Here is a 26,951-nt window from a genome sequence, read left to right on the forward strand (position 1 = left end):
TGTAATGCTGCAAAATTCTGAGTAAGTGATAGTTTGTAAGGCAGAGGTCATTAAATGCTTCTGACAGATCCAAAACAAGAGAAAATACCTAAGATTTTTCAAGTATTTAGAAGCCCGTTTCTTGCAAATGGTCACTGCAATCAATAAGCCAGTCACAAGCAGGATCAACAAACAAGTCTTCTCCTTTCTGCACTACTGAAATGTATGTTTTAGTTATAACGTTGCCTCTTACACAAGTATGACAATAGCGTCAGCTAAAAATAAGAACAAGCAGGCCATACACTCACAGGGTGCTAAAGCACTAAACTACTTTGTGACAGGATTCTGATTTGTTACAAATTTCTGTTTCTTTCTGGGGCAAATGTATTTCAGTAATAATATGCAGCAGCTTTGCAGTGCTGATAAAATTGTAGATTCATCTCCACTGAAAAGCCATTTTTGCCAAACATTTTGATATATTTGAAATATAAGGAGTAGCAGCACAGACCAACATGGCTGCAGCTTCTCAGATCAGAAATACTGACTTTCCAAAACAAGCCCCTATAAATCTGCCCATATATTATGGAACTCCAGGCTAGAGAAGTGGTTTGAAGACTTTGAAGACCAGGAAGGTGTCACAGTGCACCCCTCTCCTTTAGTCACATCATCTTCCTATTCCTCTACAGCCTGAAGTTGGAGACAACTGGGAAATTTCAAGTCAAGCTCACCTTATATCCTGAGCACGTACATTTCTTTACCACAGGCTGTACCAAGGCACACTTTTTAAAAAGGAAAATCAAAAAACAAAACAACAACAGGTACTGTTATTTACGTTGCAAATCCATCAGAGAATGAGAAGAGCTCCAGCTGACGCTGGGGCAGGACCTGGCACCACAGGCTGCAATCTGACCCCAGTGTCTGGTAGCCCCAGACAACTGGCATTCTTCCTCCAGCAACACCATCCACTCTGCTTATTTTTAATTTTCCTTCAGCAATATGTTCACAGTAGGTCTCAGTCCCATCTGCCCTGCTGAACACAAGATCCAAGACTGCTCATCAGAGCTTTTACAAATTGAGCTTGCCTATGCACCATGGTCAGTGAGAAACAGGCCTGAATACAGCATTCACCAATTTTCCTGATACACCTTTATTATCCAGAATGTTAAACCAAGGAAAAAAAAAAAAAAAAAAAAAACACTACAAGTAGTCCCCTGTAAAACATCTGCTAAAGATTATTATTTTAACCTCTTTTTAAGAATTATGGTTCTTTTCCTTAAATCACACAGGTAAAATACTAGTTGGCATGCTATCTGGAACATTTTACCCTAACTACTGAATATTTAAACATTTAATAATGGCATGGGAAAAGAATTCAAAACAACTTCCTAGGAGAGCAAAGGCCATTTGGGGCCAGATTTCCAAGTATTCCCAGAGTTACACAGAGATTAAGGTCGAATGTCATGACAAACATGTAACATTCAGCAATCTTCAGTAACCGTGTGGGTGCACTTCCCTTTGACAAGAAGAGTGAATCATCCCTCTTCAACATAAGCTAGTTTTGAAATGTATTAATACAAGGTGGAACATTTCATTCTTATTCATTATTAAAAACGCAACACCCAAGTATGCAAAAAAAGCTTTTCTGGAATAGCCACGTGTGTCAAAACATGTCCTAGGTAAAAAACATGTATTCACATAGAGCAATCTGTCACAGAAATGCCGTAACCACAGTTTGCAGCATTTCTTTGCACTTGCACAAAACATTAAGCCCAGCTTTTCCCCCAGTGCCAACAGAAAGTATGGCAATGGGTTATAAGCAGTGTTTCAGGCCTGAGAATGGGTATTTCTAGTCCAGTCAAAAATACCATTTCATATTCACCCTTCACCTTTTTAAAAGCCTGGGAATGATTACTGTGATGCCTGCAGACAGGGCTGCAGCTTGGCTTCCTGGCCTGCAGCACACCAGGACTCGCTGGAGCGACTGGCCACGGCCACCTCCAGAACCAAGATGTGTTGGTGCTGAGCAGGGGCTCAGGAGCCTCCAGCCATCTGGCATTTGTCAGAGACACCGCTTCTGGAGGTACTTAGCAGAATTGCTGCTCTAACGTGGCTGGGAGCTGAGAAACGGCATCTCCAAGATCTCCTAGAGAGACCTAGATGTAGAAACTACAAGACACAGATGTAGAAAGTAATGGAAAAGTCAGTTTTGGCATTCTCTTTTGGCACACCAGCTTGCGTGCCATAAGCCAGCATTGGTTTCATTCCCACTGCTGGTCATTAGCCTCAACTCTATAGCAATTACAAAGTAGTACTTAAGTTAAAAGTTTGGAAGGCTCCACACTCTTCTGTACTCATCCTCAAAGCAGAGGAAGAGCTGGGAGAGCTGCCTGTTGAGACCGAGAGCAATTTCGGAAGACAAGCCCCTTCAGAAAGGACGACTTGTCAGGACACATGGCAGACAGAAGCAATACCTGATGCGTACCTCAGGTGAGTGCTTCTAATATGACAGCTTTAAAGCTCATTTTCAAATCTCTGGCAGCCTTCAAGGACAGGAGAAGACTGTTCCCTAGAGAGGAGATATAGCCTATTCAATTTTAGAAACAACAGTTACTTTCCAAGGGGATACAAGGGATGACAGCAATTTCTGAAGACACAGCTTGAAGACTATGTGTAATTATCCATTTGATTACTGTTCACACTCTCAACAGGCTAGTTCAGCATATAAATACAAGTATACAAATACAGAAAAATAACAGGAATTAATTTAGAGACTTTAATACATTTATATGTACGTTTTTTTAAGAATCCACTTTAATACCACATGATTCTATAACATTTTCTTAGTACTTTTTAAACTCTTATATTTATATTCCATTAACTACTTCAATCTGCTATATGACTGAACTACTGGCACCTTCCAGAGGTAGGCTTTTTCTGAATACATTGATTTTTTTATTATACATAGGGATTAATTGGTCTTTATATCTGTTGTCTGCCAACACACCTTGAAAAGTCTGTCTAGTAGCCAGAACTGAGCTATTTTTAAAATTCTAGCTGTTCATCACACAAAATGGTAACAGCAGCTCCTACACCACCTCAGATGCTCTCCAGTTCTAACGCAGCCCTGGACGACAAGAGGCCTAAAGTGCCATTAGCATGGTATCACTAAGCTAGTTTTTTTAGTTACAAGATAGCAGAGAGAGCATTCTGGAGTACAACTGCCTACCAGGAAAGCAACTGGAAAGCATTTCATGTAAGTCAAGTGAGCAGAGAGTAAGAAGTCCCCTGCAACAACTTTAATACCACATTAATATGTGAAAACTTTTTGCTTGCACAAATCAGTGAGGTTTTTTTTAATTTCAAAATCATTTATAAACATATTTTATATATATATATATATATATAAATTGAAGAATTCTTTAGATGACTGTCAAGAGAGGCAAAATGATCTGGCCTCAAGTATACATTCACCTGCTGCGTGTCATAACTTGTCAGCTTTGAGATTATACCAGTGGGAAATTCTGTCAAGCATTCATTGCCTTTATTTACTTTCTTGCCAGTTTTCCCTCAAGGACCTGACACAGTATCTAAGGAAGCCCCTGAAAAACCCTCCATCTCTTTAGGCTACTTCATACTCAATGGAGACTTTGTAATGCCATTATTTGTATGTAAACTGCTGGAAGAGCTGAGACACAAAGTATTAAAAAGCTGGTAACACAAAGAATCAAATCCCTTCTTTCTTTCAGGCATACAGTATAATGGTTTTATTTTGGCTACCAAAAGATTTTTTTTTTTTCTGCCTCTGTCAGCTGGGCATTACTGACAACTCCATAAATCCATGGGTCCAGATGGGATGCACCAACAGGTGCTGAGGGAGCTGGCTGAGGTCATTGCTGGACCACTCTCCATCATCTTTGCCAAGTCTTGGGAAATGGGAGAGGTACCTGAGGACTGGAGGAAAGCAAATGTCACTCCAGTCTTCAAAAAGGGCAAAAAGGAGTAGCTGGGTAACTACAGACCGGTCAGCCTCACCTCCATCCCCGGGAAACTGATGGAACGACTTATCCTTGGTGCCATCTCAAGGCATGTATCAGGGATAAGAGGGTCATTAGGGGCAGTCAACATGGCTTTGCCAAGGGGAAGTCGTGCTTGACCAACCTCATGACTTTTATGAGGACATAACGAGGTGGATGGATGATGGCAGAGTAATTGACGTGGTCTGCCTTGACTTCAGTAAAGCATCTGACACAGTCTCCCACAGCATCCTCACAGCTCAACTGAGGGAGCGTGGTCTGGATGATCGGGCAGTGAGGTGGACTGCGACCTGGCTGAAGGGAAGAAGCCAGAGAGTCGTGGTCAATGGGGCGGAGTCTAGTTGGAGGCCTGTATCTAGTGGAGTGCCTCAAGGGTCAGTACTGGGGCCTGTATTATTCAATATAGTCATCATGACTTGGATGAGGGAATAGAGTGCACTATCAGCAAGTTTGCTGGTGACACCAAGCTGGGAGGAGTGGCTGACACGCCAGAAGGCTGTGCTGCCATCCAGTGAGACCTGGAGAGCTGGGCGGGGAAAAATTTAATGAAATAGAACAAGGGCAAGTGTAGAGTTTGCACCTGGGTAGGAAAAACCCCAGGATCCACTATAAGTTGGGGAATGACCTATTGGAGAGCAGTGTAGGGGAAAGGGACCTGGGGGTCCTGGTGGACAGCAGGATGACCATGTGCCAGCACTGTGCCCTTGTGGCCAGGAAGGCCAATGGCATCCTGGGGTGTATTAGAAGGGGGATGGTTAGTAGATAGAGAGAGGTTCTCCTTCCCCTCTACTCTGCCCTGGTGAGACCCCATCTGGAGTATTGTGTCCAGTTCTGGGCTCCTCAGTTCAAGAAGGACAGGGAACTGCTGGAGAGAGTCCAGTGCAGGGCAACAAAGATGATCAAGGGCATCTGTCTTAGGAGGAAAGGCTGAGGGAGCTGGGTCTCTTTAGCTTGGAGAAGAGGAGACCGAGGGGTGACCTCATTAATGTTTACAAATATATGAAAGGTGAGTGTCACGAGGATGGAGCCAGGCTCTTCTCGGTGACAACCAATGATAGGACAAGGGGTAATGGGTTCAAACTGGAACACAAGGGATTCCACTTAAATTTGAGAAGTAACTTATTCTCAGTGAGGGTGACAGAGCACTGGAACAGGCTGCCCAGGGAGGTTGGGGAGTCTCCTTCTCTGGAGACATTCAAAACCTGCCTGGACACATTCCTGTGTAGCCTCATCTAGCTGCTCCTGCTCCAGCAGGGGGATTGGACTAGATGATATTTTGAGGTCCCTTCCAATCCCCAACATTCTGTGATTCTGCGAACTCAGACTGCAGAACAACAAAGTCAATATCAAAATCGTAGTCAGCATGCTGTGCTGGTTCTGCAAGCTTCATAAGTGGATCATTTCAACTTGCTAAATTTAACATCTCTCTGGAGTTTACCTACCAGCTTCCCGTAAAGATTATTATTGCTCATGTTTAACTTCTGAATATAAAATAGTCACACAGGAAAAAAAATGACTAAAATAAAGTCAAGAATCGGTCTCTGCTGAGAAATATGCAGTGAGGAACCGCTGGATAGATTTAAACTGAATTCCCCAGATTGAAAGTCAAGGCCTGGCTCAATTCTTCCAAGTTATCATACACAAAACTACAGGACTTGGTGTAATTTGTTAGGAAGGTAACTACATTGCTGGGGTTTAAAATGAATTCGACTGAGGCCAAACTCTCTCCTCACAATGAAGAAAATCCAGGATTACTTCAGTTTGCTTAGACACCATAAATACGTCTAAACACAAAACTTCCAACTTTGAAGACAACCCTCTGTAATTGAACGAGGCAGATTAAATACGACAAATCTGCACTGTAACCATATACACCAGTAAATACAGGTGAGGCAACCAAGTGTATCTGTCGATAGAATATCACATTCTTTGCTCACATGAGACATTGAATGAATTAAACAAATTTGACTATGCAGTACAGAAACAAAAAGAGAGCAGGATTTTGTTTGCTTTATGTTATTTTCCCCTTTTTTTTTCTCCCCCCAAAGTTATCTCAACAGATCAAACCACTTTAATTATCCAGTCCATTCAAAACTACTGCCATGAAAAATACATACGAATCCAACCCTCTACTTCAAAACATCACCCTGGTGAATATTCCAGACAAACAAACCAAATGCACTAAGGACATCATACCCATTTTTCCCAAAACTTTTTTTTTCCCCCTGAGCAAAGAACTGTACTCCACAAAAAACACCATCTGTAAGTCTTCCTTGCCATGGGATGCCAGAACTGGTACAAGGTGCACAAAAGCGCAAAGTTACAGAGATTAATATGGAGGAAAACACGTCTGTGACTGTGTGTGAGGTACCTACCTCCTCACCATTCTGACTGCGTGGCACGTCACCCCACTAGCTCTGCCACATGTCTACACTGACATTGGGAGCATCATTAACATGGGCTCAGAGCATCTGCCATCGGAAAGCACACGAGCAGGGAGATGACAGGAGGAGTGAGCATTAAGAGGGCTTTGCTGAGGGTGAGCAGCTTTCCAGCCTTATGTGGCTGGGGCAGCCCTAAAAACCAACTCCCAGTGACCATGGTGGCCACCACAACAGAAGGCTGCAGAGGGCAGCACTGCCAAGCACTCTGCTTGTGTTACCCAGCAAAGGACATCACAGCAATTAAAATGAAACATTAACTTTATTAACCTCCTGGTTGCACGGACCATAAAATTCCCTTGATTTCAAGGTCTCCCAGAAAACCAGTGGACTCTTACACAATATCAAACTTTTTACATGCCATCACCCTATCTGACCCTTGACAATGAAAGCTGGGACAACATCATCCTTTTCAGTCCTGACCATGTGGTGCCGGCACAAGACTTTCAGGAGCAAGATTTTTGTGAAGTTGCGTGAAAGGTTTGGTCAATAAGAGCAGGATGGTTTGCAAAGGGTAACTGGGATGTGAAGTGGCAAGGGCAGGGTGCTGCCAGCTCTCAGGGACAGAAACACAGCCAGCTCTGAGGGAGGAAGAGCAGCAGAGGGGAAGCAGAGGCTCGTCAGGGATGAAAAGGGGATTGCAATTCTTTCCTTGAGCAGGACAAAGAGAAAGCTGGAAAAAGACACTGAGTACAGGAACAGCCAAAGGCCTGGCTATTATACCAGTGCTTGCTGCCACAGGGTACAAAATCTGAAGTGAACTGGAAGCAGCAGCAAACAAGTGGGTGCTCTCAGCTAATTGCCTGGCACTGTATCAGGGCAGAGTTCAGCCTGTTTACAAGCTCTTTACATCTGTCTTTATATACTACTTTGTCACCCACCTCAGCAGAAGGAATAAAATGCATTTGGAGAAGCTGGTCTCTGAGTGTCTAGATTAAATTTAAGCATAGACATAACTACTAGATAGGCTAGTTTAGTAGCAAAAATCGAGATGGGTTCTCTGTCATGCTGGAGATCAAAATATTGCCTGACAGAGGTCAGGCATTGGTGTCTCACACACTCAAAAATCCATCTTAGATTTAAACCTCATTTTGTTGAAGAGCTGGCCAAGATTAGTCACTTCAGTATATAAATCAACAAAGAGACTGCTAGAAGAACTGCCAGACACCACATAGCACAGATCTTGCCATCAATTCACAAAAGCGATTTTCAAATTAGTGATAAAGGGAACATGAACTCTACTGTGCAGTAGGGCTGTGCAAAACCTTGCTATTTTTCTTTGTAGCAAGTTTGTCACTGAAAGAGGAAAGGGCAAGATGAAGAGCTAAGTGCAGTATTTAATCTTTGCTTGTTCTCTTCAGAAACAGGTTAAATCCAGCAGACCTCCAAGGATGAACTCCGTCTATATCAAGGCTGAAATAGTCCAAAAGCTTTTGGGAGAGATTTTAATCAGCTCTGGACTGTGGATTACCTGCTTCAGAAAATAAACATGACATCGACATGAAAACAGACAATAATCAAAAACCATTAAGGATTTCACTTCCAGACTCGATTTCACTTACAGACTAAGAACACAAAACACCTTAGGAAAAACATGTGGCACTACCGCCTCTCTGCCAGATGCAAGGACTCGGTGGAGTCAAGTGACTCAAGCAAGGGCTAACACAGTTTGAGGGGGTGTCACACATGTCACGCAGGCCACCAAGCACCAGCAATTAGAATTTTCTGAAGTAGCATCTCAGGTCCTCCTACATGCCTGTGCTGCTGATCTCTTGCCACTTTCCAGGAAGAGCTACTGAGTACTATAATCTTATGTCATACACCATTTTACATATTTGCAATATATTTTTTTTTAAGTAGAATTACGTATGACATACTTCAATGCCTTTTTCTTTAATCACAAGGCAGCACAGATGTACAAAAAAATGAGATCGTCACATTTTGATAATCATGGAAAATACTGTATTTGGTGAGTATTGGCAATATTTCTCATATTGCACTACACTTGAACATCTAGGTTATTATTTTCAAGCTACACTCACACGCTTAATAAACATCAACTCTAAGAAAATTATGCCCTGTAGTTCCAGAAAAACAAAATCGGAGTTATCTGGAATATGCCAAAGAAATATCCCCTAATTATGTATATTCCCCATCATTTCTGTACAAAGTGCATCAGTGGAAGAGGGAGAGACAGCAAGGAGAGCATCACTTTATCCAACACTTGCAGCTAATCACCACCTGCAGCGTATCTGTCAATATATCCCAAACAGAGAAACAGACATCCAATACACAAATCAGGAAAAAATTTGGAACAGCTAAAAATGGCAATGGTTTCAAATATCCATCACTGTCAAAGCTATGACTCTTCTATCGGCATTGTCTGAAATGGAACAGATGCAAGGTAAACGTGCTTTTATCCATCCCGGGCCCATAACAGCCTGCAGGCTGCTCTCCCTGCCTGCATCTTCCTTCACCATTACCAAACTGCTCCTCTGCAAGACTGCAAATGTGAAGACAACACACAGAGGCACACATGCCTTGCATGAACAAGTTCTATATTATAATAATTTTTGTGCTTTAGCTTAAATTGACCTTCCACTGGTAAAATAACAAGGCCCAAATTACCTCATGTTGCCCCAATATGAACACTCCCTTTATATACCTTTTTGGTACCCCACTATTTAATTCTATTATTCATTCTCCTTATCTCCAACCATCACTGTTTCTTCTCATACCTTGCTTTACTGTTTGGATTGCCTGCTGCTAAAAGTCTGCTCTCCTACCTCTGTGCCGTTTTATTCCCATAGCTGGGGTGCTAATGTTTTGTTCTTTGAGCAAAGATATACGTGACAGTTTAGGCAAGGGGTGTCAAACTCATTTTCACAAGTATAATTTTAGGACTGTATAAATGTATTTATAAAATTACAATCAGCCCTCTGAAGGCAACCACAAGGCTGATGTGGCCCCCGGTGAAAATTAGTTTGACACACCTGGTTTAGGCAGTTTATCAGAGGTTTTTCCTTAAGCCCACACTCTGTTCTCCATCCCTAGAAAACGCGGTCCACCCTTAAAGGTGACAGCAATCCACAACACAAACTGGGAGGCACAAGGCGGCAGGCGCCCTGTTCTTCTGAAGGAAACCAGGCCCTAGTGTAATTAATCTTGTTTGGGGATGTTTATCCAAGTTCAGCAAGGTCTCCTCTGAGCCAGCTCATTCTCTCATCAGCCTGTGTAAACCTCCTGTTATTACCCTCTAACATTACTAAGAGCTTTAATGGTGTTACTGTTCTTGACAGACACATTATTCCACCATGTTTTGGGAGCCCCTTGCTGGCCCCACAGGCGAGCAGGACCCACTTGCTTTGGCGGTGTCTGAGGCACCCCTGTCCCTCTCACCACTGCAGCACCCAAGGCATCAACGCAGTTGATGTTATACCACCACAACCCTCCCCATCCTATCTCTTTTTGGAGACAGCAGCCAGGCGGGCACACTGCCAGCTCCTCCAGCCAAGGTCAAGGACAATAACTCGCTCTGTGCTCTGGCTGCCGAGCGGTGCCAAATGGTAGCAGATGGCGTCTTCCCCCCCCAGATGCCATCGCTGCACTTGGCAAGCTGCAAAGATCACCCTTCCCCGGGTGTTTTCCTTCTCCCTCCTCCACACAGACATGCAGCAGACCAGCTGACAAGGCTGTCACATTTTCCGTGTCACCCCTGAAAGAAGCCCTTTGCAGAGCAGATCCTGCTGCTGGCCTTGGTGGCACACAGAGGAAAGGGCAGGCTGCCCCCGGACACACCACACAGCCCCGACGTCGCCTGCCAGGTACAGCTTGTTTCAACCCGAAGCAGCAGCCCCTCTCCTCCTCCCACAGGAGAGACTGTTTGGTCTGAAGGAGAAGTGACCATAACACCATCAAACTCTGCTCCTTGACATTAGCCCTTCATTAATCATCACCTACGTTGTAGACTAGCTTCATTAAGATCCGAGTCAACCTCATGCTTGTAGTTTTAAGCTATCTTCACAAAAGTACATCAACATGTTCCTCCTTGTTACTTCTTCCAGAAAATAAAAGCTAACCATTCACTGAAGCTATGAATATAGCAGGAATCTGAAATACAGCACAGAGGATAACGATTTCACAAGCAGCTACACCCATTAGCTTTATAAAAGACATACAATTTAATTAGCAGAGATTTCTATGTCCAGATGTAGCAGTACAAGCTATGACTCCACGAGTAGAGATGATACAAGTCATGCTGTAGAAAGACATTCACATCCCACAGAAAGCTTTTCCTTTGCTGTCCGAGGGGTCAGGCTAACCTGGCTTTCACCACACCGAATAACAAATCAATGTGATGTACTAATATGTAACTGTAAAACTGGCACATACAATGTAGAAATTCTGCTTTTCAGCCTTAAATTTGATACCTGTGCTGAAGAAAAAACGACAAGCAAGGGCCTCACACTCACCATGGGCTTAAAAAGATTTATACCAGTCCTCTAATACAAGGCTGAAAGATGATGCGTTATTTTCAATGTGGATCAGTGTTCCCCTAGCACCAGTAATGGGAAAGGGGGAAAATAGAAGAGCCTGCAGAAGGACTAGATGAAGACAAAAGGATTTGTGAGCTTCTCACTGCCACAGCCATGGGGCAGATGATTAGATCAGGCAGGAACACCCGGGCACAGGAGAAAACGCAAAGCACATTTGCCTTAAGATCTGTAAACTTTAGGAAAATAATTCAATTCCTATTGGGGTGACCTAGGCACTAGGAAGTACTGGATTTTGAGGATGTTTGACTAAACCATCCTTTAATTCAAAAGGAGTCTGCATTTCCCACTACTTTCAGAGATGAGGGGGTTTCCCAAGCTCACTGCCTGAGTACTTTTGCCTCCTACATCAGGGACACCAGCTCTTGATGCCCCAAGGAGCTGAGATCTGCCTTCAGACCCAATCACCAGCTTCATGGACAGCTTCAGGCAAGCCACCTATGCTCTCCCCTTCCTGCTGTTTTAAGTGGGACACCACCAGAGAAGGTATACGCATTTTCTTGGTTTACTTTTTGCATCTGCACAATTTCTTGCTGAACACAGCATCAAGCACAGAAATGTCACTATTATTAGTATTATTGCAGAAGACTAGCAGTACACCCCACAAGATAACCACATCTTGAACATCTATACTTTGGAGCATCCCTCCAAAGCACTACTCACTACTTCCTACACCACTATTTTCATTACTTAGTGTAATCGAGTACAGATCCTCTTTCAACAGCTGAAATACAGCAAGTGCACACAGGGAAAATGCAATGAAAACATTACCATTGTAACAGGTTTAAAACTCTGCCTGTTCACTTAAGCTGATGGATCCTCAATTCTGTGGTCAGACATAGACAGCAAAGTAATCACCATCACAGTTCCTCAAAGTAACAAAAATATAGATCTTTACAAAAATATTTTCTCAAAATGCCCAATTTACCACCGCTTTGTGTTTTTCCCAGTACTGTCTTCCCACTTCACAGAATTTGTTTGGTGATCTAAGTTTTGAGCTGTGCTTCATGATATGTCAAGGATACTGCTGTCATGAAATGAGTTAGAAACTGAAGCCCTGAAAAGGGTATCCAACACAGAAGTAAATCTATTACTTCACTAGACTTTTTGATGTCACCACTAGAGGGACATAAGTGAAGCTACAAAAAAGAATGAAGCTAGTAGCTGTTAAATATGGTATTCAGACTGCCACCATAGCCAGAAAGATAAAAGGCATCTGGGGCTTTTTTGAGACACAAGGCTTGTATAATATTTACACACCAGAATATCCCAGAAGTATCAACATACATGATTCCGTATTGGCAAACAAAATGGTCTGTAGCACGTAGTTAATGGACATAACACAGACACTGCTGAAGACCTGCTGAAGCTTCAAACTCATTCAAGACATAGAGCTGGGTCATCATTTATCTTCAGCCCAACAGAGTGTGCACTACTGAAGTTCAAGAAATTCCACACACCTAAACAGAACAATGGAAAATTACAATATTGCTTTTTTTTTTTCCTATTTGGTCAACAAGTCACTCTCGGAAATTGTCAGAGCAACAAGCTCTCATTCCAGTTACCTTTCTCACTTTCCATGGGCCACCAGGTTTCATGGAAACCACCTCTGCCTATCTGGTACCACCTGAGCCATCTGCCAACTTCAGTATTGCCAATCAAGCTTAAATGCCAGCTACAGTGCTGAAGTGAAGAAAAAAAACGGTAAAACTCGTCACAGCTGTGATTACAACTGGTGGTATTTAAATAGGGTGGGAATAAACCATGTCCCCAAAAAGTAATTTTCATGACAACATGAGTTACATCCTCTTTAAAAGCAAATCTGGTGTACACAGACACTGACAGTGGCAAACATTCACCACAAACTTGACCTCTAAGGTCGCACTTACGCCACGTAAGTTTTTAAAGACACCATCCCCATTATGTTCCAGACTCTCGTATGCAGCAGATGACCTGCAGAGTGACAGCAGGTCACACAGAGAAGCTCCTCCAAATGTACAATATTGCTAACTTAATCTATGAAGCAAACACATATCAGATCACATGCATCACAAGTTAAGCAGGGCCAATAAAAGCAGTCTGCTTCTAAATGAAAAGAAACAAGTGAAAAATAACTTCTAAACAGGGTATGTAAAGCTGAAGTTGAGTAATGGCAAAGAAACCGCCCTCATTCAGAATTTTTTACTAAGTCTGTGCAGTCTTCTGCTACATTAAATTAATGCCACTGACAACATATGATTGAAAAGTTAAGTAGAATTACTTTACAGGAAAGCAAATGGAAGCTGCAAGTTTTGAGGAGTTTTCAGAAGTGCTTCATCTATCTTCAAAATAGACCATAACTAGGAAACAGGATTCAAGAAGCACACAATATTACTAATTCTTCTATTATACACACTTTTAACCTATAATCTGTACTCGTTCACAAAGATAGAAGGGATTCAAGACAGAAGGGTTTATATATGCAAATTTGTGAAGGCTCATGTTTCACTAACTTCAAAGTTGCACAACTAAGCCAGGTGAGTGAGGATAATTTGTCTTTTCTGTGCATACTGCAAATTTCAGAGAATATATTTAGAAAGGACTCTTTAATTTTTTTCTTTAAACTGTTCTTGCAAACACATTTAACTCCTTTGGCTTTAAAAGCAGATGGCCTAAACTGCTATAGTTTCTATCAGATTAGGTTTTGTCTGACTAAAAAATATGAATGAATATTACTATATTTAAATAAATGCTGTTTTAAATCAGCTATTGCAGGCTGTTCTATGCTAGATACAAGTGCCGGAGTTCTACCAGAAAATGGACGACCACTTCTTCTTATGGGGAAAAGGGGCCCCATCTCCCCTTGCAGGACAAACAGGACCTTTTCTGGTAGTCCTTCAGTAGCCCAAAGACTGAATTCCACCAGTCTTGGTCTTTAAACAGATGTGATATCACAAGGGGATCTTTTGCATGAAGAAGCAGAGGCATAACTACTCATATCACTCCACAACTATGTGTCACAATCCTGGTCTTCCCCAGACCCCCCGTATAAAGGTTATAAAAACTTATTGCTGGCTATCACTAGTTCAGATTTACATTTCCTTAACATCATCAATGTGCAAGGCTTGTATTTTGACAAGGATGCAGGAATCATCTCCATTAAATGTGCACAAAAACACGGACACAGAGAGATAGTACTTGGTCCAATGTTATGGAAGAGTCACTGCTGGAACTGGAACAAAAAGTTCCAGGTACCTGCAACTCAGTGCCGTCCCCCTGTGCTGTTCAGCAGCTGTGACAACAAGGGCACAGAAAACATGGCTAAAAGGGATGTTACATGAATTGATCTGAAGGGATCAGAGTTTGAAATTAGCAGATTTTATCGTGCCAGCAAAACAGCTTGGAGGCATGACCCACCATCTCATTTCCCAGGGATATAAGACTGGGGATGGTTTGGGTTTTGCTTTCCTAAACACAATGAAGTAGGCAACCCTATTATGGGCACATCAAATATTTGCACATGACGAGAACTGCTGCTCAGGATGGAAGGAGTTCATTCCCACTGAGCCCTCACCATTAACCTTGTGAGAAACAAGCAGCAAAGCTTCAGCTGGCTTCATTTCTCTGGCTCACTGACTCCTGCAGTTCCAGGGGTTGCTTAAAAAAACCCAGATTTGTTACAACTTCCTTTGAAGGACAAGAACAAGACAGAACGTGCCAATGCGTCCACATGCAAATGAGTGGCTCCCTAACAATTACATATTTGAGAAATCACCCTGTTAATAAGCGCAGCAATGTGTTCAGGGGATCTTCACTAGGAAATGAGCAGCGCTCAAAGCTGCTTTAGCACGAGATGCCATTACACAGAGATATCTACATGCAGAAAGGCTGGTGCCTGTTTGATTAAACAGCCTGCCTGCTCCTTCCAGAAGATATTGGAGGCATAATTAGTTCAAGCCAGCAGTATCAGCAATGCCCTTGAGGTCCCATGCTCCTGACAGCTAATGAAGAGGCACTGCTGGCTGTCAGCGTGGGCAGGGGCACACATTCATCTTTGTGGCAGCACCAATTAAATCCAGCGAGGTCACACTAGGAGGAGATCAGAATTCAGCGCAGGGAACAAGTCAACGCAGCCGACTGGTTTAACGGTTTGTCTTTGGGTTTTATATCATGCAGAAAAGGGAATCAATTCTGTTCTAGCCATGCTGATGGTGAAGGGAATAAACAGCATCTGCACAACAGCAAAGGCAGAGAGAGTACATCAGTGCTGGAGTCTGCGCACTGCGGGAAGGCTTTTTTTGCAGCAGGATGGGAAATCTCTGAAACCACAAACAACTCTCTCCTAAAGTCAAGAGAAAGGAATCTGCTTAGTGCGTTGTGTTCCAAGCACTCTGCTAAGCATTCAGGAAAGCTACTTGCAATACATGTGGGAATATCCTCACCTTTGATGTGTCCATTTCCCTTGAGAAGATTAAGCAGGGAACTCCTGCTCTTTATTTCTCACAAGGCTACATCCTTATGGAAAACAAAACACTTCTACTTCAAAACAACAGGGTTCAAAACCTTCTAAAACATCTCCATCCTGAGACATCACATTGAATTATACCAGTCATGCTCAAACATGTCAGCTAGTCATCTGCTCTGTTTGGTGCCTTGCTGTAGAGTCAAACCTTCCCCATTCCACACAAGTCCTGCTGTCATATGCCTTCTTGGACTGCAAAGTATTGATAACAGAAGACAATAATATTGAAATAGAGGCTACAGTAATTATCTGGTATCCAACCTGTTAAGGTACATGGGAGCACTACAAATAAAATTGCTCGTTTAGGCAAAAAAACCCATTTATCTGTAATTCCTGTTTTGTGTTACTTGTGTCCCTTAAGGAAAAAATGCAGGTCAACTTATCAAATCCATATCTTCAAGGCCTTCATGGACCCTTAATTAAAAATTCTGCCCATCAGTATGTGGCACGAATTATCACCCACTGTGGCCTTTCCATTGCAGATGTTTAATAACTCACAGCTAAAGTCTCGAACGGCTTCATCTGCTAAGCACTGTATATCAACAGGGAACTGGAGAGTTTTCAATAACATTACAACACACTGGCAGCCATTTATCTTAAACCTCACAACACACTTGTGGAGGCTAAAGGGCCTATTTACTGACAGTAAAACCGGGGTGACACACACAGACACACACACACAAAAACCAGATTGCTCCTGACTCAGTCATGAGTACACAGACCTAAGCAATCTAGGGTGATCTGAATAATAAATCATTTAGGTTGGAAAAGACCTCTAAGTTTAACTGTTAACCTAACACAGCCAAGTCCACCACTAAACCATGTCCATAAGTGCCACAAGTACATGTCTTTTAAACACCTCTGGCAATGGTGACTCAAGCATTTCCCTGGGCAGCCTGTTCCAGCGCTTCACAACCCTTTCCGTGAAGTTTTTCCTAATATCCAATGTGAAATTCCCCTGGCACAACTTGAGGCCATTTCCCCTCATCCTATCACTTATTACTTGGGAGAAGAGACCAACACCCTCCATTCTACAACCTCCTTTCAGGTATTTATAGAGAGCAATAAGGTCTCCCCTCAGCCTCCTTTTCTCCAGGCTGAACCACCTCAGTTCCCTCAACTGCTCCTCATGACACTTGTGCTCCAGACCCCTCACCAGCTTTGTTGCCCTCCTCTGAACTTACTCCAGTACCTCAATGTCTTTCTTGTACTGAGGGGCCCAAAACTGCACACAGGATTTGAGGTGCAGCCTCACCTTTAGGAGTGATGAAGGTATTAAAAAGAACAGGAGAGCTGTCCTGCAGCAATTCAACATCATCATCCTTTGGAACTAAAAAATGCATTCAGCTTTGAGGAGTGAAAGCCTATTGCAGCACTAGAAGCAAAACAGTTTTATTATCCAACCTTTTCTGTAAAAGGAAGCTTAAAAAAGAAAAAAAAAAAAAAAAAGAAAAGAAAAAAAGCCCGAAACTCAAACCTACTTCATGCTCCCTACTAGAAGAGTTAGTCTGCCGGAAACTTCATTTGCCATATGGTATGCAATTACAGACACAAAGAAATAAAGAAAAAGGCCCATGGACACCTTTTCTTACATGACTGATGAAAAAATCATGTTAATATTTTCAAAGTTCTGGGAATTAATATTTCACTCCCTCACAGAGATTCTCTAATAAAGTCACAGGCTTTTGGGAATTGCTCTGTATTCAAAGGCTTCACAAGTCCATAAAGTCAGTCTAGCAACCCAATGAAATGCTGCCCACTGTTCTGAAAAGCATAGCATAAGAATTTCATGCCAGAAAAAAAGAAATTGAAGCATGCTGTGAACAGCAGCCACTCAAGTTCTCCAAATAATATAAGAATACTCTGTAGGGCACTCTCCACAACAGCATTTGGTAGCACTTCCCTTACATCTATTTGTAAAACTTACTGCAGGCTCCTAAGTTACCTGAAAATAATTCTTAGGAGAGAAGCTGCAATGCAAAAGCAGCCAAATGTTTTAACAGTATCGCAGAGGAACAGACGGCCTGAGTGTCAGAACCAAGTACACAGCAGACCAGGGAAACTGCTTTTCTTTCACACACTGTCCAGCTGAAGCATTTGGGTAGGTAGCTTCAGTATTTTAAGTATGTCATATTTCTACGTGAAAAAGCAATAGTGAGTTGTCTCATTCCAGCAATCCCCTTGGCCTGTTTTCAATTCATACCATAAAAGGGAACCAACACTTCTGCTGCATAACATCACAGAGAAACTAACTGCTCTCTGAAAGAAGTATGTACAGAAAAACTGTGCACAGAGAGAGCTCATCTAAACCAGAATCAAAGTGGTGTGATTTTCCTCAGCACTGTGTTTGGGCTTGTTCTCTTGACCACAGCTCTCAGGCCTGACAAACTGACCCTAAGCAAACAAAAGCGTGCAGGGCTGAAGGTAACTCCTGCTTTCGGCAGTCTTCACCATCTGCACGTCAAGAAAGGCCCCGTGTTCCCTGATGAGAAGGGAGATGGACCAGGAACCAGGCACCCCAGAAACCAGCAGACACACAAGTGCACAAAAAAGCCACAGCAAAGACTACAAATAACTTCTCTTAAATATTACAGCTATTTCCTAACAGCCTGAATAACCCCTTATAATGATACCATGCTTTGAACTGGAGACACCTAACTGGGGCTGTACTGAGAATAGTTTTGAAGGGTGAACAGACTTCGGTAACTCAGTAATGCCGAAGTACCAATTCATTCGCATAGACACAAATGCTGGATTATGATAACTCGGCAATGATGAATGATACAGCACAAGTATGTCAAGTTTAAAAGCAAAACATTCCACAAGGAATATACAAACCCAACATTTGGAATTTTATGTTTCAGTTTAAACAGTTCTAATAAAATATTAACACTCCTGCACTGAACAACTCAGAGATATCACTGGGGTATTTGTATCTGTAGGGAAATTCATGCCTTAGAATACGGCAGGCAAACAGATCGCACGCTAGCAAACATGGCCCTACAAGTACGCTCGTCTTCAGTGCTGTTTCTTTGTGAAATGTGAACACAATACAGGTCAGGGACAAAAAAAGACATGGTATGATAACATTCAAATAGTGAAATACCAATGAAGTGGTGATCTGGCTTCTTAAACTTGAGGCCAAGCTACAAAATGATCTATCACATTCACAGAGCAGGACATTAGGCACAGCACAAGGATCTTAGATAACAGCAACTGGGATGTAGCAGAATGAGCAGTTTCACTTCCAGGACCACAGCCCCATCATAAAGCACATTCCTCTGCCTATTAAATAGCCATCGTCTCTACTTGGCAGTTACCCAGTCTCAGATTATTTTGAGAAGGTGGTGCTCTTCCCAAGTGCACAAGGAGACCAGGATTCAAATCCTGGGGGCTCCTGCAAGCATCTCAACATCCTCAGGAAAGCCACAGGCTCTTATAGCAAGGCTTTCCATACTGCCCTTGCTCAAAATGCCTTCAGGCATCAATCCTTGCAAAGTCCAAGGAACTCTAAAAGAGATGCTCAGGCTCAAGCCCTGCGTGAAAAACAATGGATGAGACTCAGGTTCCAACTTCTCTGCATTCAACTCCTCCTGGAACAAATGGGGTGCAGCAACTCCGACCCACTAAGTAATCGAGTCCCTCACCTGCGAACCACTGCACATGCAAACACTGGTGCTTTCACATGTCTTTATGGAAGTCACAGTGACACTCTGCACGCACCCACCAACAGGCAGCATCTAGTTCACCAGGTCACTTGGTTCACTTCTGTGCAAACACAAATGCCTTCCCCCACTACAGCTGCATAATAGAGTTAAAACCCTCAAGTCTCCTTTTGAAGGAAGCAAATACACAGAATGAGGCTTTAAGTTCTAAACACAACTAATAACAACCAGCAAATAAAGCAGAATCATTTGGATAAACCAAATCACACAGCTTCCCTATGTGTGCAAACTTCCCCTTAAAAAGTTATTTATTTAAAGTCTCTTCTGGTTTCTTATGATTTATGAGTCAGGATGGACTTGGGTTCTTACAAAATACCTCTTCCCCCCTGTCAAATTTAAAAAAAAAAAAAAAAAAAAAAAAAAAAAAAAAAAAAAAAGCCACTTATCATTTTAGTCCCATCCAGTCATTCACTATTTAATTGCTATTCAGGAACTATCACCAAAAGTGATACGAAACATTCCTCCAGGTGCAAGAGAGGCTGTTAATAACCAGAAATGTCACTATTCGCCTCGTGGTCACCCTGACTCTGGTATAGGAAACTCTGGCAGAGAAGTGCAGTGTGGGCCTCGTGCTATACAGGAGCCAGTTTTATTCCTGTAAAGTAACTTCATCAGCATAGAAGGGGAAAAAAAAATTACTAAACAATGTAATGACTTAAGGAATGAACAGAATGTTTTGAAAATGCAAATTAAATGCATCTGTATTTTAATTACAGTTTGAAAACTGCAAGATGCTTGTCTCCACACACATTTCTTTCATTCATCTTCAGAGATGAGTGTGCACAGAGAATTAGTTTCATAGTACAAACCAACTCCCACATACATTCCCAAAATAATTTGCATGTATTACCAATAAACAAACACACACACAAGTTTCCAGGCCGCCCACAGACGTGACAGACAAAAAGAGAACTTGTCACCATTGCCTTTGGGACCATAGCTGAAATTACTTCGATTTTTACTATGGAGAAAGCAAAATGCCAAAAGCAGCGTGAGCTTCACCACCATACATTTAACACAATGTTCACTTAGGCTGACAAAATTTTAAAAAAAACAAAAAACCCTGCAAACAGATTCTGTTCCTCTGTAGCTCTTTTCTCACGTGAAAGCTAACAAAGGCGAAACAGAATTTGGCTACAAGATATTTTTCTCTATTACAACCAATGAGCTCAGTTTTGTAGCTGTCAGCCTATAAAACTGAGTTTTATATTGGGTCACTAAGGGGAAACAGGTGACCATCAGCTCTATTACAGAAGGCTGACAATACTCGCCTTGAAAAGCAGCAGTAACACAACGATGCCAAAGCTCACTTCATCTTTGCTTAAAACACAGCTGACCATACTTCTACAGGGACTGCGATGCCTCCACAATCAGTCTGAGTCTCAATTTTAGTTTGATCCCCCAGAGACCAGTGCCACAGCATGAAATGTCCCATCTGATCTCCCAAAAACTTTTGTTATGAATTCTTAGCATAGTATCTCATCAGGAAAATTGCTCTAGTAGGAAGTCCCTGCAAATTACTTTTTGACTTGACTGCATAGAAAGAAATACTTTGAGAAAATCGTGAGAGCATTGCCCATCAGTGCAGCAGCCAGTACTCCCATTGTCAGCTATGCGGCCCCAGGTTTAACTTGGGCAAGAAGGATGCTGAGGTTGGGCACAGAAAGGCTCAGGCTGGAAGGAAATCAAGCGAGGGGAGCTGACACCTTGAAAACCAGCAATAAACAGCCAAATTATCACAGAATCACAGAGTGGTTAGGGTTGGAAGGGACCTCTGGAGATCATCTAGTTCAACCCACCTACTAAAGCAGGGTCACCTAGAGTAGATGGCATTATGGGAGCAGAAACAAAACAGATGGTGGTTATGACTTAACAGCATACAGCTAACTTAAAAACCAGGTGAGACATGGCATTTGCTGGAATCTCTCTACAGTTTAGGCAACAGCCAGGTACTGTGGTATAAACATTGAAACTTGGCAGCATATCAGGTACAGTCTGACATCCAAATGTGCTGTACAGCTCCCACAGGTACCAGTGGCCTGTGGGACAGCATCATACATAGAAAATGAGTGATCTCTGAGGAAGGTGCTTCAACATGGACAAAAGGACCTGTCTTCAAAACAAACATTTCACTGTTTGAGCCTTATTCCATTACCATTTTCTACCACCCTGTTATCAGCCAGATTCCTTCCTGTTATGGAGAATCACAAGCTGTATCTGAGGAATCTTTCTGCAGCTCAGTGGTGGCAGGTTCCCCCCAGGCAGGGATCCATGGTGCCACAGAGCTGCCTGCACGGCTGCACAGGGAGGTTTTCCTGCCTGCACCACACACATCTCAGGCCATAGATAATTATTCTCCACTCCACTCCAAATTCACACAGACCACAGTTTAACCTGCGGCAGGAACTAAAGATGCTTCTTCCAGGGTCATGTTTATCAGGAGAGGAAGCATCATCACCAAAATCAGTGCCAGTCTACTCCTGTCTGCTCAGCACATCCACTCCACAGCACACAGACCCTGCTGCAATAACAGCTACAACTGCAGGAGCTGGCTTCTCTCTTTCCCATCTACAACATCCAGAATAAATACCAGCTTTGCCTAGAAATTTTAGGTCAGAAAGTAATCTGTGTGCTCTGGTGTGGAAAAGGAAAATTTAAAAAAAAAAACAAGCATTTTTTTCTAATTTAAAACTCCATTAATCTTCAGTTGAAACAAGATTTTAGTAAACCCCAGGCTTGCAATGTTAATAATGGGTTTCTTCCAATTTTGAACAGATGAAAGATACAGACCTCAGTAAGAAACTTTTTAAACTGTGGCTGATTCAAGCTGAGGTGAATGTTAAGTGAACCTCACAAACAGATAACATGCTTGCTTTCTTTGCGTACTAACCTCTTATTGCACATAGCTTTCAATCAAATTCCATGCTATGTATAAAAGGAAAAATAAAGCCTCCCTGTGCTGAGCTGTGTCTGCAAATTCCACTTTGCTGTGTTCATCCTTACCTGCTGAGTGACTGGCCTCCTTCGCTTTGTGGTCTCCTTCATATTTCTTACACTTCTACAGCATATCAAAATCTCTGTGCATCACTCAAGACTCCTACATTTTTGCCTTGAGACTGATTATGGTTTAAGAGCAAGAACATGGAGATAGTTTCAATAAACATTATCTTACATTTACCCTTTTAAACGGCCATAATGCAAAAGTAAATTGAAAGGTAATATGGGGATTAACAGAATATATTCAATAAACCTAGTGGCTAACTGGATGCTGACAAGTCTAGCAAATGACTGAGGCAACACAGTCAGGAGTACCACTCAGTTGACAATGTCATGTTCTTTAGACAAATCTACCCCAGGAAAACAACACACCAACACCACACCAACACCACACCAACACCACACCAACACCACACCAACACCACACCAACACCACACCAACACCACACCAACACCACACCAACACCACACCAACACCACACCAACACCACACCAACACCACACCAACACCACACCAACACCACACCAACACCACACCAACAACAAAAAAAACTAAAACAAAAAAAACACCACTGAAAACAAGTTTAGGTTTTCAAAGCAGCAACACTTGCTGTTGTTACAAGCTGTTTAACCACCCACAGCAACCAGGGAGAATTCTTATGGTCGTGATACCAACAAGTCCATGTGCTATACTGATAAGCTGTTGATGCTAAATTATAGATTACTTTATTACCACCAGTCACGCTACTCCATAACATCCAATATAATCCAAAATAATTATCAAATACACTTGCACTGTCACTATGCCACTCAGTGGTGTGGCCCCTTGCTGTGGAACAAGGACATTTTTTATTTGTCAATGTAAAGCATCATTTTCCCACACTGCCTGGACGCAAACAAACAATTATGAATCAAAGTATTAACAAATTAACTGATTTTTTTTTTTTTCTTAAATTGAATCATTTATCACCGTCAGCTTCTGCTCTGGTAGAACAGACGTGTCCATTTGTCACTGAGAACAAAGCTGCAAAGACTCATTTTGTGGAGTAGGATATCCTACCTGGAACGACTTCAAAAAGGAACTTTCCTGGACTTTCTTCATTGCAGGGATGCTCAATTACTCTGTTGCCAGGCAGAAAGATGGTACCCTAAAGAAAAAAAAAAAAAAAAAAAACACAACATAGAATCAAAACTGCTAACGTGCTTTCGAAAGACTAACCCTTCTCCTTTTTGGACTGAAGCATAAATCAATTTGTAGTGTTGTGCCTGGGCAGCTGACTTCCAAAGCAAGACTGAGGAAAGATTATCCCAAAAGCCAACATCATAGATCCCCTTCATTAACCAAGGTATTCAGTAATGGCTTTAGCTTTTTTTCATCTGTCAGGTTTTTGATACCATGCAGATTTTTGTACTAATGTACACGTACTAATTCTGCTGTGCTGCAGGAGAAATTGAAGACTAAAAGGGTCAGTTTGAACCTGTCAGTAAAAAGCTATGAAGTCGCATGCGTAAGGCAGATGAACTTACCACCTAGACTACTTAGCTAAAGCCAAAGGATACATGGACAGCAGAGTAGCCTCAATCTGCAGGGCACGCACCCCATTCCTGCTCTGTGCCCTTTCCCCGAGCAGCAGGACAGAGGAAACATCCCACAGCACTCCCCGGCACGCTGCAAAGCCACAGCGGGCACAGCGAGCCCTGGTCAAAGCTGCACTTGCCCCAGGCAGCCAGATGTCAGGTAACCTCTATGACAGGCACTGAACACCTTTATTGCAACTTCACTACCTGAAGAAGGCAGATGGGGAATTTTAGCTGTGCGTATTTGTTAACACTGGTTACCGAAAACAATGCCTGATCTGGCACTGCAACACTCAATACATTTCTGAGGCTGCAGTGGAGTGAAGACATAGCTACTTATTTTTTCTCCCTCTTTGCCCTGCTGCCACATGGGATGGCTAAACCACCCCTTTCCTCCAGGAGCTCTTTTCCATTTTCAAGTATTACAGCTCCTCCTGTTTCCTCCTTTGTTAGCAGACAGCCCTTTATTATTTTGGAATGGCTATCCAGGGGCAAGTTTTTAGAGAAGCATCCCAGGAATTATGTTAGGTACAAGGTCTCTGTCACTGTTAATGGGAGTTAATGCCTACTTACCAATATTCCCGAATTAATGCATAACAGTCCCCCTCTCGCCACAGTAAACAATCTATATAACTTATCTGGCTGCTTAAGCCACGTAAGCACCCTTTTCCACATCAGTTTCACCAAACTCTGCTTCTAAATATTTGCCAGACCCCTAATCTAAACAGTAATAAAGATATCCCTTTGCAGGAAAAATGTCAATTCTGATAATCCAGCATTTATCTCTACAGCCTTTAACCTTCACTACAAGAAGTATTTACAATCATTGGGATGGGAAGACATGCAGAATGCTGTAGTATTTTCACAAAGATGACCTTAGAAACCAACAGGAAAAAGTCATCTGAAGAAACAAGTAACAGATGTTTCACAAAACCAGTATTTGTACCAGCTGAGGTGAAGACTGAGCTCTACACTGACTTGTCTGTGTATTGTTGTCTGCCTGCGGGTACAGCGTGCCCCAGGAAGCCAAAGACAACGTGCACAGGTGTTTTATCAGATCAGACAAAATCACCTCCATGAAACACTATGATACCTTCTACTGAAAACAGATGAAACAGAACAGATTCTGCTAGGGGGCATTAGCAGTTGTGGGCAGCTTTCCTGCTCACTGCACATGCATTAAGTGCCCTGGTCTAACAGCCTTACCAGAAGTTATTTTCCTTTGTTCCTGCTACAAGCAGCAATTGTTGATAGTTATTAGGCAAGAACACAATTACCAAAAAAAAGGGGGAAAAGATAGTTCACAAAACAGCAAATATAAGGAATACCTAAAAAAAGCTTCACCCAGCACACAGGATAAACAGAGCAAAGTCTTAGAGTTTTCACTTTGGAATAAATTTAACTGGCTCAGGAGCTTGTATCAGTGAATGCATGCAGTGTATTGAAGCTGATTATATGTCTTGCTATTCAATTAGACAAAAATATAACATTAAGGAAACCTAGCCTACAGCACTGTAAACTAAAATCAATTTAAGAGACAGTAAATGAAAACTGCATTCAACTTTGCTGTCAACTCATTAGCAGTGCATACACTGCAGTCTCATTACAATGTGATGCTTACTGATTCTTTGATGTAAAATCCTTTTATTATTCACCTTAGAGATAGTTGTCTTAATGATGTGTTTCTGAGAACATAAGAACAAAATTGTCACAGTATTTATAACATTAGCACCTTCATTTCATAGATTAAATCTATTTCATCTACTCAAATATGAAGCCTAAAACCACACAGGCCAGCCAAGTTAATATGAAGGGAACCCAGATATGAAAACCATACAGAATATTGCTGTGGTTTAAAAAGAAAACATGTCCACAAATGCTGATTTTATTTTACTGTCTACTTTCAGAAGTATTATTGGAAACATGAGTACACATAAAATACTTAAAAATATGTATGTGTGATTCTTTTTTTAATGAGAAAATAGCCTTGTTTGTGCAACATGCACCTGGATAGCCCAGACTAGCAGGAAAAGCCTAAGAGACTGATAGCAGCTCTTTCACTTCCCATTCTGTCTGCTTTCACACCCAGCTGGGCATTCACCATTCAGCAGCACTTCCCCTTCAGCAAGTGCTGCAGCCACCTAGAGAATTGCACCCACCTAGAGAATTGCACCCAGGCGACCTGGGATGTCCCTGTGCTCCTTTTCACAGCAGCTGGCAGGGTGTTTCACAGGAACACAGGGACAACCAGGGAACACCTCCCCACCCTAAGGAAATCCCTGTGTCCCCTCACATGGCACAGCTGCAGTCCCCGTGCCACTGTCCCCTTGCTCAGTTGTCCTTCTGGGCCCTTAAGGTGTGAGACCTGGCCCATCCTTCCAGCTGGGATAATTCAGAGACTACCAGCGAGTTGCAGCATTTTAAAAAGCTCTGTTTTTCCCACTGAGCCTCTAATTCCAAGGGGAAAGAAGAGAAAAGGAACTATATAGTCTTAGATACCTAACAAGACAGTAATTTGCACATAAAAGATAAAGGTGATTTCCAGAGGAAATACGTGTTTTTGACTTGGGTATCAGTGCATGTAAATGTTCCATAATTAGAACACTTCACATTGCGTTGTATCAAACTCTACAAATCATTCTAAACTGTTTAAAAAAAAAAAAAAAAAAAAAAACAAACACCTCAGACTAAGACTACAGATTTCATCAGGTTTATGTTCTGCTCCCAAAAATAAAGAAGGAAACATGGTGCCAACAGGGGAACAAGACATACAGTTTCTAGTAAGTAAAACAAAAAAAAGGGGAGTGGGAGAAAAATATGGCCCCAACCTAAATCTCTCACTCACATTGCTGTTCTCTGCATGGGCTGTCCCTCCATCAGGTCAGCAGCATTTTGCCGAGCTCCTGCTGCAGTAAAACTGGGTCTTTTTTTCAATTTCCAGCACGTCTGTCCTTACCAGGACAGTTGTGCTTCTCTAGGTGAGCACCGAGGGTGACTCACAGGATGCAGGAGAAGTCTGGGTTGCCCAACTGGCCTTTTCCCCAAGTACCCAGCACACTTTCAAAGGAGCTGCTCACTCACATGGTATATTCCTACACCACGCTGTTGCTTCAAACCAAAGATCACCTCAATAGCAGCACAAC

The 26,951-nt window shown here is 42.3% G+C and overlaps 1 protein-coding gene across 3 annotated transcripts in view; it reads right to left on the reverse strand.

The window, feature by feature from the left end:
• ARHGAP24 (Rho GTPase activating protein 24) overlaps nt 1-26,951 on the reverse strand; it is a 244,228-nt gene that overhangs the window by 108,408 nt on the left and 108,869 nt on the right. For all 3 annotated transcript variants that reach the window (XM_082050916.1, XM_082050917.1, XM_082050915.1), the window contains exon 3: nt 23,291-23,378. In XM_082050916.1, the coding sequence (XP_081907042.1) occupies nt 23,291-23,378 (88 nt within the window). The remainder of the gene's footprint in view (nt 1-23,290; nt 23,379-26,951) is intronic.

Source organism: Streptopelia decaocto (genome assembly GCF_964273445.1).
Source record: "Streptopelia decaocto genome assembly, chromosome: 4".
Lineage (NCBI taxonomy): Eukaryota > Metazoa > Chordata > Aves > Columbiformes > Columbidae > Streptopelia > Streptopelia decaocto.